Raw genomic sequence first — 13,995 nt, forward strand, 5'->3', positions numbered from 1 at the left:
CCTCCTTATTTACAAATGTTTTGTCTCCATTTTTTCCTTTTTTTCTTCATTTTTTTATTTTCCTTCCTTTGTTCCTCCTCGCTTTCTAGTTCTCCTTCCCCATTGGAACATTTCCTTCCTATTTCACAATATCTAATATGTGTTTTGGTCTTTATTTACACTTTCAGTTTCTCACAGCAGAGAAACTATGTGGTATTTACACCTGTGTGCCCGATTTATTTTTGAGTATGGCCTCAAGCTGTATCCGTTTACCTCGAAGTGTCCCAAACTTATCCTTGTGTATGGCAGAGTAGTAGAGTCAGGTTTATTTTATCTGCTCTGATAAGCCTTCTGCTGGGGTACCCTTCCTCTCTGGTAGCCAGTATCTGTAACAGCAAGCAGAAACACTGAAACATCACCCAGGATTTGGAGGTAGATTTACTTACATTGGCAGGCTCTGATCAGGGTCTTTCTCAGAATATCAGGTCCTGATCTCTGGTGATCTGGGGCTTGTACTGGATAAGCAAGCAGGAAGTACGGAGGAAGAGTGGCTTGTCAGTTGGGGACTGGCGTATACAGTGTGCATCACAGTGACCAGCTGTGCATCGTCATGACCATTTGTCTCTAAGAAACCAGAAGCAGCCAGATCTGAAATAAGAGCTATTACCTGGAGCTAACAAAAACTAAAGTATACTGGCGGGGGTAGTGGTGGGTACATTTTCTGCTACATATCCACTTGCTTTTTCCAAAGCTTTTTCTTAAAAAGCTCAGATCCTATGTCTATTTAAAGATTCATACTTCTTTAATTCTGCTATCTCGTGAAAGTAAAATAGATACAGTTTATTTTATTTTATTTTTTATTGGTGGATTGATTGAAACAAGGTCTCACTAGGTGATCCAGGCTGGCCTTAAACTCACTGCGTAGCCCAGACTGCCCACAGATTGGGTGCACTTTTCCTGCCTCAGCCGAGTGCTGGGATTATAGGCAATGTCATCACCCACCTAGATACAGTTTAAAATTGCATTTAAATGTGAGAGGTTGTGGTAAGCATTTCTCATGATTTTGTTTTTTTTGGGTTTTTGAGACAAGGTCTTGCTGTGTAGTCAGACTGATCTTGAATTCACTGTGTGGCCCAAGCTGGCCTCAAACTCAGCAGTCCTCCTAAGCCTCTGGAGGGCTGGGACAGTAGGCCCGGCTCCCCTGGCTTGTGACCATTTTAACCACAGATTGGTAGAAACATATTCATACTTCAAACTTTCATAATAACTACGATGACAGTGAGAAAATCTTTTGACATTTTCTGGGTTACACAGACTCACTTTGTGGACTTTTTCTGGCTGAATATCTGTTATTCACTACTTCAGCTGCATGAGCCCATGATGGTAGTTCAATTCAGTTTCTTCATCTCTGAGCTTTCTAGTGCTTTTCAGAAAGCTTGTTTCAGAATGTCACTCTCTTGAGCTGAGGGCCACACTGGCTGAGCTGGGACTTCTGACTCAGTTTGGGCATAGTGCACCAAGTCAAGCAGGCCCTCACTTCTGAACAGACTTACAATTTATCAGCTTACTGGAATAATCAGTAATATACTTAATGGAATAAGTTGTGGTGTACTAAGCCCTTAGCTCCACTAATTCACTTTCTGTCTCTTCTAGATATCTCATAAAAAAGAATTATGTACTGTGTAGCTCTCTCTGTCTGTCTTCCTTGACAACATAGTCTCAAGGCTCAGTAGTACTGAGCATCAATAGCACTTCACTGCTTTTTATTGCCTACATCATAATTTCCTGTATGGGTAAACCACATTTTGTTTAATCATTCATTGATGGACATTGGCTTTTTCTTCCACTTTTTGGTTATTGTGAATAATACTGGTATTAATATTCGTGTGTATGTCTTTGATCAAAATATATGGTCAGTGTTCAGTTTTTTAAAAACTTTACAGTAAAAGGCATATTATCATTAAAACTCAAAATATTTGCCCTTGGTTTGTCTTTTTTTTTGAGGCAGGGTCTCATTCTGTAGTTTACCCTGGCCTTGAACTTACTGTGTACCCCAGGCTGGTCTCATATTCACAGCAGTCTTCCTTCCTCAGTCTCCACAGTGCTGGAATAAAGGCATGTGCCACCACGCCTGGCTCCCCTCACCACCTTGAACACATCCCATAATTTTTGGCACTTTCTGAAGCAGTTCTTCCTTGTGTTTATGAGGTGTGATTAAAAAAACAACAACACTGAACGCTGCTGACAAGTAAGATTTAACAGAAAGGCAGGCTCATAAAAATCTTATGATGTGTTTTCTTCCACCTTATTCACAGGATTTTCTGCTCTTCCTCAAAGTCAAAATGACTGTGAATGGTAAACATTTTGAATTGATTCAGGGTGTGGAGGAAGCCATGACATAAAAGAGGATTTTTAGAACTGATTCAGAAAATGACAAGAACAATGTAGTATATTCAGGTGAGGGGGAATAGTACCAATGTGTCTTTTACTGTAGAAAGAAAAACAAAGTATCATCTGAGGTTTTGAGTACCCTGCACATAGTTCTTCTTTTGGGTATGCATCTGGGAGCAGAATGGATGAGTAATGAGATAACCAGTTTTCTAAAAACACATTAAGAGCCGCAAAGAAGATTGGAACATGTGAGATTTGAGTGTATAGGGAAACCACTGTCTTACCTGGTTTTCTTTTTCTTTCTTTCTTTCTTTTTTTTTTTTAATGTATTTAGTACAGGGTTTACAGGGTCTCACTACACAGATCAGACTCATAGTGATCTTTCCTGTTTTTTTTTCAGCCTCTCAAGCGCTAGGATTATAGGCGTGCACCACCATGCTCAGTCTCAGTTGCCATCTCAGTGTGCCCTGGGGGTGGGGTCGGCACAGCCGGCCCAGGAAGCCAGGATTGAACTCCGGTTGCTGCATCTGCCTAAGCAGGCACTTTAATCCACTGAGCTATCTCGCCGGCCTACCTGTTTACTTTGAAATGTGCTTTTTGATGAATACTAGGACTGGAGATATACTGCTTAAATATTAGGAAAAGAAGTAAAAATTGAGGCCTTTAATTGGGTTTTCTGTATGTTCTATAGGGACATAAGGAGAAGAATAACAAATTACATAAAAGCAACCTACGGACTTCTCTTTTACTGGAAGCTGATTCTGTAAATAATTCTAATTGGATTTCCTCCAAGATGATGGCAGAGGGGAAAACATTGTTTGATGGAATATGGCAGTAGGCTGAAAATTTTCACCTTGGGGATTATACATTGAAAATAACGGATGTCCTTTTTATCAAGTTGAAACATAGCTTGTTTAAACATCCTTTTACCTGCATGTGACCAAAAATGCTTTTTAGTGTTTCAGGCCAGATGTCCTTGAACACTTTCAGTGCTACAGCATGGAACTTGCTTTCTGTGGGGCGGAATTGGCTACCTCATCTCCTAAGTAACTTATCAGCATACCCTGAGGACAGCCTGCCTATGATGTACTTGGAGATTTAGTACCTGATAGCTGGCACATTGGATAGTTACTGACACCAGTGCATGTGATAATTTTAATGATAAATTTGAGGGATCTTATTTTCTATTCTGACCTTTATCATATTGACTCTAATTCTTTTTCTGGGGTTTCGGGGTAGGGTACATTACCGGGGGTTGAACCAGGGCCATTGCACAGGGTTACATCCCAGCCCTATTAATTTTGAGACAGAATGGCTAAGACTGAGTTTGAACATGGGCTCTTCCTGCCGCAGCCTCCTATAGAGCTAGTGTTATAGGTGTGTGCTAATGATACCTGGTTTGAATTCTAATCTTGTACAAATATTTCTTTTTGGACTCAAATGAAGATACTATAAGTTAAGTACAACTAAATATTTTAAATATGTGAATGTCAAATTTTAAAATATTTTTATTGGGACTTACAGTTTCATAAAACTCATTGGTAAGAATAGTGAGAGATTTTTAGAAGGAGCATATTAAATCTCTACATCTTGTACACAGTGTTGCTGTCTTTTGGGATGGGGTAAGGAGCCAAGTAATGAAGTGTGGTCTTTGTGGTCAGAGTTCAGGCTGCAAAATTGGTGATGTGACAGCTGTTTGTTTTTTAAAATTTTTTATGTATTTGATACAGAGTCTTGCAACTCAGCTCAGACTTGTAGTGATCCTCCTGTTTTAGCCTCCCCAGTGTTGGGGTTACAGGTGTGTGCCACCATGCCTGATTTCAGTGGCTGGCATGGTGCAGGGCTAGCACGGCATGTGACACTGGGGATTGAACCTGAGCATTTGAGCTTGCCAGGCAGATGCTTAGACCACTGAGCTATCTCCCCAGCCCCATGACAGCTGTTTATATAGCACCGCCAGCTGAGACATTTACTTATAGTAGACATTTTATATAGTAGGAAATAGCACTGCCTTAATTGAGGTGTATCAACATTTAAGTTTCGGAAAAAAGTCAGAGCCACCTATGCACAGGGCCTCATGGAAATCATGGAGCTGTGTGTTTAAGGGACTAGAGAGAGAATAATGATAAAGTGCTGGTGAAAAGCTATACTGGGAATTTAGAGATGTAAAGCTGAGAAAGCGTAGAAATGGTTGTCTTACATGGAGTTGAATGTAAAGAAGCAGGTAACGATAGATGGGAAGGTCATGTACTCTAGAAGTATAGAAAACATTTCTCACGGCTGTGTGACCTGGGTAAATTTCCCACTTTTTTTGTGCCTCAATTTTTTTATTCATTAAGGACAATAATATAGCTGTATCAAATTATAATGAGCATAAGATGGATATATATGATTTTATATACAGTTAACATTGAAGATTTAGTTATATTTTTTGAAAAAATTCTCTTGGGATTTCTGGATAAATACCCCAAAGAATTAACAGCAGGGAACCCAGGAGAAAGGGAGTTGAGTAGTTAATTTGTATGTTGATGTTCACAACAACGTTATTCACAAGAGCCAAAGGTGGAAGTGACCCAGTATCTACCTGTTGATGAACTGATGAATAGAAGGTGGCCCGCAATACAATGGAGTATTTAACCAGCCTTAAAATGAAAAGAAACTGATATATATATATATATATTATACTGTGGATCAAGTTTGAAGACAGTATGCCAAATACGTAGCCACAAGAGTAAATGTGTGATTCTACTCTGTGACCTTCGCAGAGTAGTTGAAATCATAGGGACAGCAAAAATGGCAGTTGCCAGCAGTTAGGGGAGGAAAACATGGGAATTGTTTAAGGTATAGAATTTCAGTTGTACAAGAGGAAAACATTTTTGGAAATGGTTGTTGTTGGTTGTCTGCATAATGAATATACTTATAACCAGTGTAAAGACAAGCCAGGCTTGGTGGCACATACTAGCACTTAGGCTGAGGCAGGAGGACTGCCACAAGTTTGAGGACAGGCTGGGCTATTTAGGAAGCTCAAGTCCAGCCTGAATTAAATGATGAGATCTGTGTTAAAAAAAAAAAAAAAATTGAGATGAATTTACCATAATAAAACAACTGGGAAAAATTTTTTAAAAAACAAACTTTTGTGCTGATTTTAAAAATCAAAAGGATTCTAAGCACATCTGCTTTCTTTGCAAAGGGCATAGTTGATGTTATTGGAAATGAATGCTGCTTGCTGTGGTGCACTGTTTTGCTTACAAAGACAGTAGAGAAAACCTAAGTTTGCGAGTGTTCAATGCAGGACTGAAACTCCCTTTTCCCTGTGTCCCTTCTGATAAGTAAGGCTAGCATCCCATTGGTATAATACAAATATCAAAAGTTTAGCAGTGGGAGTAGAGGAATAAAAAAGTAGTGGTTCAATCAAAAAGCAAACTAGCAATTTTAAAACTACTCCGAATGTCTAAGCAGATGTTATTTAATTATAGAACAGATGGTAAAATTTGATTCCTGTATTACTGTAAAAAAAAAAAAGTTGCCCAGAATTTGTTACATGAGCAACATTTTGTCTGCATGAGACAAATCAAAGCATGGAGTGGTATAACTTTTTTGCTGGTACTGGGAATCGAACTCATGACCTCTGTTGCCAGGCAGGTGCTGTACTGCTGAGCTATATCCCCAGCCTACCTTTTTTATTTTGTGTTTTGGTTTCTTGAGACAGGCTCTTGCTTTGTATTTCAGGCTAGGCTTGAGCTCACTTCACAGCCCAGGCTGGTCTCAAGCTCATGGTGATTCTCTTGCCTCAGCCTCAGGTATGCTGGGATTACTAATGTGAATAGCTTGTACATTTGAGTTAGTAAAAGTAACTATCACAATCATCTTCTAAGTCTAGACCTCAGTTACAAAACAAAGTAGTAGACACCAAGATCTCTGTGTTTTTTTCTATTTGGAACATTGCAAACTACTTTTCCTACTGGAATTTTTTTTTTTTATTTTAGTTTTTTAATATAGAGTCTCATTATGTGATCTTCTGCTTCAGCCTCCTAAGTGTTGGGATTATAGCCACCACACCTGGCCAGAATATATTTTGGGGACAGGGTCTCAATGGGCTGGCCTTCAACTTGCTTGTGTAGCCCAGGCTGGTCTTGAATTCACAATGATCCTCTAGCCTCAGCCTCCCAAATGCTGGGATGACAGGTGTGTGACGCCACACTCAGACCAACAATGTCCTTTGCCTCTGCTGCAGTGTGTTGCTGAACAATATAAAACATAAACAAATACAAAATTTACCATCTTAAGCATTTCTAAGTGTATGTTCTTTGGCACCATACACATTCATACTGTGCAGTCATTACCTCCATCCACCTGCAGAGCTTTTTCAGCTGCCCAGAGTGAAACTGTAGACCTGATATGCTTTGTATGAATTACTACATAATTTTAAAAAAGTAATGTGCCTCCTGTAATCACATTTCTGTGCCTGATGGCTGCAGGGCACACATTGGGCACAGGGCCACAGCAGTGAACAAGGAGGGCAGTGAGGCGTGGACGTGGATGGCTCTTGCCGTCGGGCAGAGGTAGTGAGGCCTGGGTGATGTCCCTGGGCCCTGGGCGCTGCCTCACTTGGTGCAGCTGCAGGGAACAACCGTCAAGACTGTTGTGGCTGACACTGGGCACTGGCCAATTTGAAGCTTTTTATTATGATTTTCTTGTGAGTTTAGTTTTTGTTTTTAATATTTTCCTTTTTTTGTTTCTCAGGACTGCAGGAGTATGTAGAAGCTGTCTCTTTTCAACATTTCATCAAAACACGATCATTAATCAGCATGGATGAAATTAATAAACAGTTAATATTTACAACAGAAGACAGTGGAAAAGAAAACAAGACTGTGAGAACTTAAGTCTTATTTCACATTTATTATGTAATTTATATAGCAGCATAATGATTATAGAAAACCTACTCTCTTAAAGTATTAAGATTAAGTTGGGATGTTCTGTTTAACATGTGGTTTCACATTCTCAACCAGGGAAATGGTCTTTTAAAAACTTTAGTTAGGGATAGGAAAAGTGCAACAGCAGCTAGAGGTATGTTGAAGAAAGTAGTATCCTTTTACGTAAAGCATTATAAGCACTATCATTTTATTTTATTAACCTTGTGTGGTAAGAATCACTGTACTACGTTATAAAGAGAAGAGTGGACTTTTAGCGGGGCCTTGTGGTATACACCTAAAATCCCAGCACGTGGGAGGCTGAGGCAGGAGAATTGCTGTGAGTTCAGACAGGCATGGGTTACAAGAGTGAGTCCAAAGCCAGCCTGAACTACACAGCAAGACTCAGCCTCAAAATGAAGTCAACAAAAGGGCTTTTAGGGAGTAACTGACCAAAAGCTGTGTGAGTTGGAATAGAGAGCCAGGGTTTCAAATGGAGCTACTCACTATGTAGCCCATGCTGGCCTTGAACTCATGGCAATTCTGCTTCAGCCTCTCATACCTGGCTGTGGTGCTTTGATATTTATACAAGCTTTTCAAATTATTAAGACTATATTCAGAAATAATTATTCCTGTTAGTACTAAGGATTCTTGGTGCTGAAAGTTTTGGGATTTTAATAGGGAACAAGAAGTATGTTCTTTCTTTGACTTGCCTATTGAGACTATGGTCAAAACCATTAAATTTAAAAAATTTTATTATGAAAAATTTCAAAATTTTATTATGAAAAATTTCAAATACATACATCAAAGTAAAGAATAGAAGCACAATGAATGCGTGTATATCCACTAAGGAATTTACTAATTGTGAAATATTTTGGTATACTTTGTTTAAATATTTGTATTTATTTATTTTTTTTGTGGAATTGGGGATTGAACTCAGGCCTTGCGCTTGCCAGGCAAGTGCTTATTGTACTGAGCTATCCACAGCCCCTTGTCTAAATATTTTTGGTTAAATCATTTTAAAAGTTTAGATTGAGGCTAAACCATAAATTTAAAATGTGATATTTTACCCTTAAAAACTTCAGTGTCCATCTAGAAATGCTATTAGTTTAAGTAAATTTATTTCTTTTTGATTTTTTGAGACAAGGTCTTACTATGTAGCCGAGGTTGCCTGCAAATGTGGGGTAGTCCTCCTGCCTTAGTCTCCAAGTACTAGGATTACAGGCATGCACCACTCTGCTCAAATCTGTTTTGTTTTGTTTTTCTAATTTAAATAATTTTATTTCTTTGACAGTTTATTAGTTGGAATTTGTTAATGTTTAAAAGTGCTTCCTTCTTTAAAAACTTGTGAGTGGACCTTTTTTAAGAATAACAAAGAACATTAATATTTGCTTAATTGAGGTTTGTTTTTATAAATGGCACATGAAATGTACCTCTCCCAACTTGTACCCAATCACAGTCTACCTTTTATGAGAAATGCTAGTTTTCTGATAATTAATAGAAACAACACAGCAGCTACTTTTATATTATTATGTTTAAAAAGTATCAGAATGATTGGGAAGCAGGCTTTGGGTATCTGCCCCTTGTTGATTTTTTTCCCCCAGCTATTTTAACCTGTGCTGTTCTTTTTGGAGTTCATTTCTTAAGTTTTTGATGAGGGCACTGGCCCAAATAGTTTAAAGAATCCAAGATTTGTGTATTAGAAGCACAGCAACCAGAAAGATTTTAATTCAGCTGAAGTTCAGCTACTATTTCCTTATTTTTCATTTCCAACAAGTAAAGCTCTTAATTCCATATTGTGACATTCTGCCCCATCTGTTTTCCTGGTTTCAACCTTTAAGGTCTGTATCTTTAATTAAAGAAATGCTTTATTAGCTCTTCAGATACAATACACAGTTCTTACTTACACATCTTTGCAGTTTTTGCTGTTTAACATGACCTCAGATTTAAAGGTAGCTTTGCCTTGCTAAGTCCTAGTGTCTCTTTACTAAAAGGAACCCAGAAAGAACAGAGAAATTGATGTGGAGAGATAAAAGTTACATAATACAGATAATAGCCAACATTTATCACTTACTTGTGTTGGGCATTATGCCAAGAATTTGTTACTGCTATTGCATTTCATCCATAAATAAACCCTGGAGGTAGATACTGTTCTCCCACTTTACAGATGAGGAAACATGTTTAGAGAGATGAAGTAATTTGCCCAAAGGCCTGTACCTGCTGAAGCAAAGTTCTGGAAGAGGTGGGAGGAGATGGTTAGCGTCACTTGGAAGAGTTAGCTTCTGGTAAAAGGAGAGCCAACATGTCCTGACTGTATGATGGAAGGTAAAGACAGGTGCAGACAGAACTATAGTTCTCTTGGTAAGGTTAAAAATAGCTGAGAAAAGCTATGTGAGATAGTCTAGCAAGTGAGTGGTCCAGGAAGTTAGGTAACATTGTCTGCTGACACTGAACAGGTTTCAAATTGAATAGGGAAAGCCTGAGGAGAATGGTGATGTTTCAGAATAATGTTTGAAGAGGCTGGAAGGAGAACCACTAAAGACTTTTGCTAACATTGTCACACTCTGGTCTTACTAACCTTGATGAGTAAGAAATAGTGTCCTAGTGTTTTAATGTCTTTTTCTTTTTTATAAATGACATCAAGCATTTAATACATTTACAAGTCATTTGTTGTCAGAGACCAGTCCACACCACTGTCCTCAAGCCCTTGCCTCAGGTGCCACTCTTGGGGAACCAGCCCACCCAGGCATTGCTTGCAGAGACCTAGTCCTGCTTCTGGTTTGTTGCCTTGACCCAAGGGTGAATGAAGATGAGTGACAGAGTCAGTTTACGTGAGGCAGCCAGGGGCTCTTGCCTGTAGGACAGAGGAGCAGAGGAGCCCCAACCCCTTTTATTCATCTAGTTAAAGTAACACAAGGCTCAGCTGCCTTCCGGTGTCCTTCAGTACATGCTCAGGTAAACAACTTACACTGTATAAGCCATCTGTTTCGTGCTCACAGAGGAGACCGTTAAGCCTGAATTTTCCTCTAGTCTCCCACAGTGTGTTCTTTTTCTGTGAACTCTAGGACATTGCAAACTAATTTTATCTATTTTTGTGGTGCAAGGGATTGAACCTAATTGTGCTATATCCCACCCTTTTTATTTTTTATTCTTTATTTTGATACAGGGTCTTAGTCACTAACCTCCCCAAGCTGAACTTGAACTTGTGTGCCTTAGCTTCCCAGAGTGCTGTGATTACAGGTGTGCCTCACGTGTTTGTTGTTTTATTTACTCTTCTCTCATTGCTGGGACAAAATATCTGATGCCCAAAATGAAGGAAGGAAAGGTTTATTTAGCTCACAGTTTGTGGACGTTTCAGTCCATACACAGCTGGCTCCAAAGCAGAGGGGCACATGGCAGAGTTGCATGGCGGCAGAAAATAGCAAAACAGCAAGAGCAAAAGGGAGGAGTAGCAGCAATAAGGGTAACAGAGAGCAAGCCTGTCTCTCTTATGTTGCATTCAGGCTATCCACCCTGGGCCAGTGCAGCACTCTCACCCATAACCTTAGCAGCTCACACAGCCATAATCCCAGCATTGGATCATGAGTTAATCATAAAGTCTTGAAGTCCACCCCATGACTGTGTGAGGCTTTCGGGGACAACTAGACACAAACCATAACATTTTGCCTCTGGCATCCCAAAGATGCATACACATCTGTTTATGTAAAAGGCATTCTAGACTACCTTTAAGAGTTGCCAACACTGATGGAAAGGATTCATGAGTAATTTGTAGTAGTACAACCTCCATACAGTTGGGATTTTTTTTTTTTTTTTAACTTGATTATCTTCGGTCAATAAAGGACTGATAAGTTAATTTTAATATTATTCATTGAAGTTTCTGGGTTTGGGGGTTTTTGCCTTGGCTGGCCGGCCGGCCTGCCTTTCTTTCTTTCTTTCTTTTTTTTTTTTTTTTGTATCTGGGATCAAACTCAGGACCTTACAGTTGTCAGGCGGTTACTTAGACCACTAAGCTATCTCCCCATCAGGGGATTTTTGTTTTGTTTTGAGACAGGGTCTGTATATTCTAGATTGGGCTTGAACTCACTGCGTTGTCCAGGCAGGCCTGAAGCTTGCAATGATCCTCCTACCTCAACCTCCCGAGTGCTGGGATTACTGGTGTGCACCACCACACCAGGCAAGATTCTGCTTTTGCAGGGCAGCTATGGTAGAAAATAGAGAACAGTAAGGGAATTGAGGATGTAGTGAGGAGAGGAAGAAATGGTGATGGCCAGTGCTGAGTAGGGAAGGGAGACCAGAAACTAAAGGAATAAGGAAAACATGAATATTGGTGGGCTTTGTAATTGTCATTTAAATAGTGGTTGTCATGCAGCAATTGTAAGCCTAGTTTAAGAATGTTTTTAGTTTGTGAAGTGGAAATGGTTTTACAATGGCAGTATTCAAAAATATCTTAAGTGATCTGTTTCAGGTCTGTGTCCAGGACTGGACCCCAGTTCCTTGTACAGCTTCACAGAGGGTTTACACTTGGAGAGTATTAGCATGACTGACTCAATGTTGACTTCATACTTTATCATAATGTGATACCTACTCTATTAGCCTTTTCACAGTATGTTTTCTTTTGTGTGTTTCTCTGGCCTTTTGTTTTGTTTTATACCAGCCCTCCTCTGATGCACAGGAAAAGCAGCTGCTCACTTGGAGCCTGAGAATCACGCCTGTTGATTACCTCCTCGAGTGGCTGATTTAACTGGAGAATTGATGCGGATGTGTATTAACAGTGTGGGGAATGGGGACATTGACACACCCTTTGAAGTCAGCCAGTTTTTACGTCAGGTTTATGATGGGTTCTCATTCATTGGCAACACAGGGCCTTATGAAGTTTCTAAGAAGCTGTACACCTTGAAACAGAGCCTGGCCAAAGTGGAGAATGCTTGTTATGCCCTGAAAGTCCGGGGTTCAGAAATTCCAAAACACATGCTGGCAGATGTGTTTTCAGTTAAAACAGAAATGATTGAGCAGGAAGAGGGCATTTCTTAGAATAGTACCACACAGCTATTTGCTTAAAAATTCCTGAGAGAGACCAGTTTGTAAGACTGTTATTCAGTGTTTTATTTGTTTTTATTGTGGTTTTTTCATAGAAATGTTTTCAATTGTACTTGTTTTAAATTGTAAACAAGCTGTATATAAAATGTTCCAAATGAATAATTTCTTATTCATGAAAATTTGCACACAACCGTTCACATATATGTTAATTTGAACTTTTGTTGCCTAACCTTTATCATTTACTGTGTTGTGTGACCATGCTTTGGATTGCACATTCTGCCATATGTATTTCAATTTACTTTGTGTGAGTTTTATAGTGATGCTTTTTAGTGGAATCCATTGAAGTTGGTAATTTTGTTATATATAGAAAAGATTTCTTAAACTGCAGGGCTTAAACTTTCCTGTTTAAATTTCTTCGTTATTGTGCTAAGCCTTCAAAATAGGTTTACTCCATGGAGCATTTAAAATTAGTATTTTAAAATATTATAGTAAGAATTAATATAAAATCCTGGCAAATTTTGAGCTGTTTTAACTTATATGAAACAGCCTTGCAGAAGAATTGACATACATCATTTACAACATTTATTTTTGTCCTTTATCACAGAAGATCTGATGGTAATTGGCACTAACAGTGTAATATTTTCACTTGGTAAAACTGAGTTAAATTGTGTATTTGTACATACAACTGAAAGACTTTTCAGTAGTGGTAATTTTTTTGGTAAATCTTTTTGGTGATTATATTAGGCATGACTGAAGGCTTTCCTATTCTAACATCTATTAGAAGTTACATTTAAATAATTATGCAATTTTGAAATACTAAGCTAATCAAACCCTTATAATTATCCCATAGTGTTAATTGATAAAGTTGCCAAAGAAAATGCATTGTGTACAATTCAGCAATAAGACAATGTAGTTTTTAGAAACCCTTGGAATTGGGATTTGCCTCCTGATGTTAGTCATGGATCATCACTTGTGGTGTGAAGCAGCGTGAGTGTGATGTGACTAGCTGACAGCCAGACATTTCTAATTGGTTTTATGAGTCCTGAGAATTCAGATACTGAATTTTATTTTTTGAAAGATTATCTCTGTTTGTAAGGGCTGATTCTTTGAAAAATGTACATTTTCAAGAAATATCATCTAAAAGACAATAAAACATAGACATGCCTGATAGAAGATTGGTTGGTGGGATTTTTTGGTGATGGTGAGTTTTTCAGTTTGCATATCACTATACTCTTGAACTATAATCAGTCCCATTACATATATTTTGTTTCTTCTACCACTTGAAGTTAAATTTTATAATGTTAAAGTAATAATGGGTTGATGTTTTACAAACATTTAAAGCAACTCTTTCGAATAAAATATTAAAATAAATACGTTAAACTTATTGTTTTGATCATACTGAGAAAAGATAAAATTTAGAAATTTTTTGGTTGAAATAGGAAACTTAATGTACACTACATTTATGTGGAGATCTGTTTCTTAAAGTGAGTCCAGAAGTGGGGACATTTTGCAGGTGGTAACTCAGAAACTCAAAGATGTTGAAAAAGACTCAGAATCCTTCCTTCTGTTCTTTGTCATTGTCACACCTCAGAGTGACTACCCTTGTGATTTCAGGTTATTGGCTGAAGAACAGGGTACTGGGCCAAAGAATTTGCAAACTCTAGCCCCCCTGAAAACC

The 13,995-nt window shown here is 38.5% G+C and overlaps 1 protein-coding gene across 1 annotated transcript in view; it reads left to right on the forward strand.

Moving 5' to 3' along the window:
* The window catches only part of Tsnax (translin associated factor X), a 42,841-nt gene extending 29,157 nt beyond the window's left edge, over positions 1 to 13,684 (forward strand). The window contains 3 exon segments of the mRNA XM_012516821.2: positions 7,114 to 7,241; positions 11,935 to 12,004; positions 12,007 to 13,684. Of these exon segments, the coding sequence (XP_012372275.1) occupies positions 7,114 to 7,241; positions 11,935 to 12,004; positions 12,007 to 12,311 (503 nt within the window). The 3' untranslated portion in view covers positions 12,312 to 13,684.
* Positions 13,685 to 13,995: the final 311 nt, after the last annotated feature.

This window comes from Octodon degus, unplaced genomic scaffold (assembly GCF_000260255.1).
Source record: "Octodon degus isolate 3935 unplaced genomic scaffold, OctDeg1.0 scaffold00127, whole genome shotgun sequence".
Taxonomy (NCBI): domain Eukaryota; kingdom Metazoa; phylum Chordata; class Mammalia; order Rodentia; family Octodontidae; genus Octodon; species Octodon degus.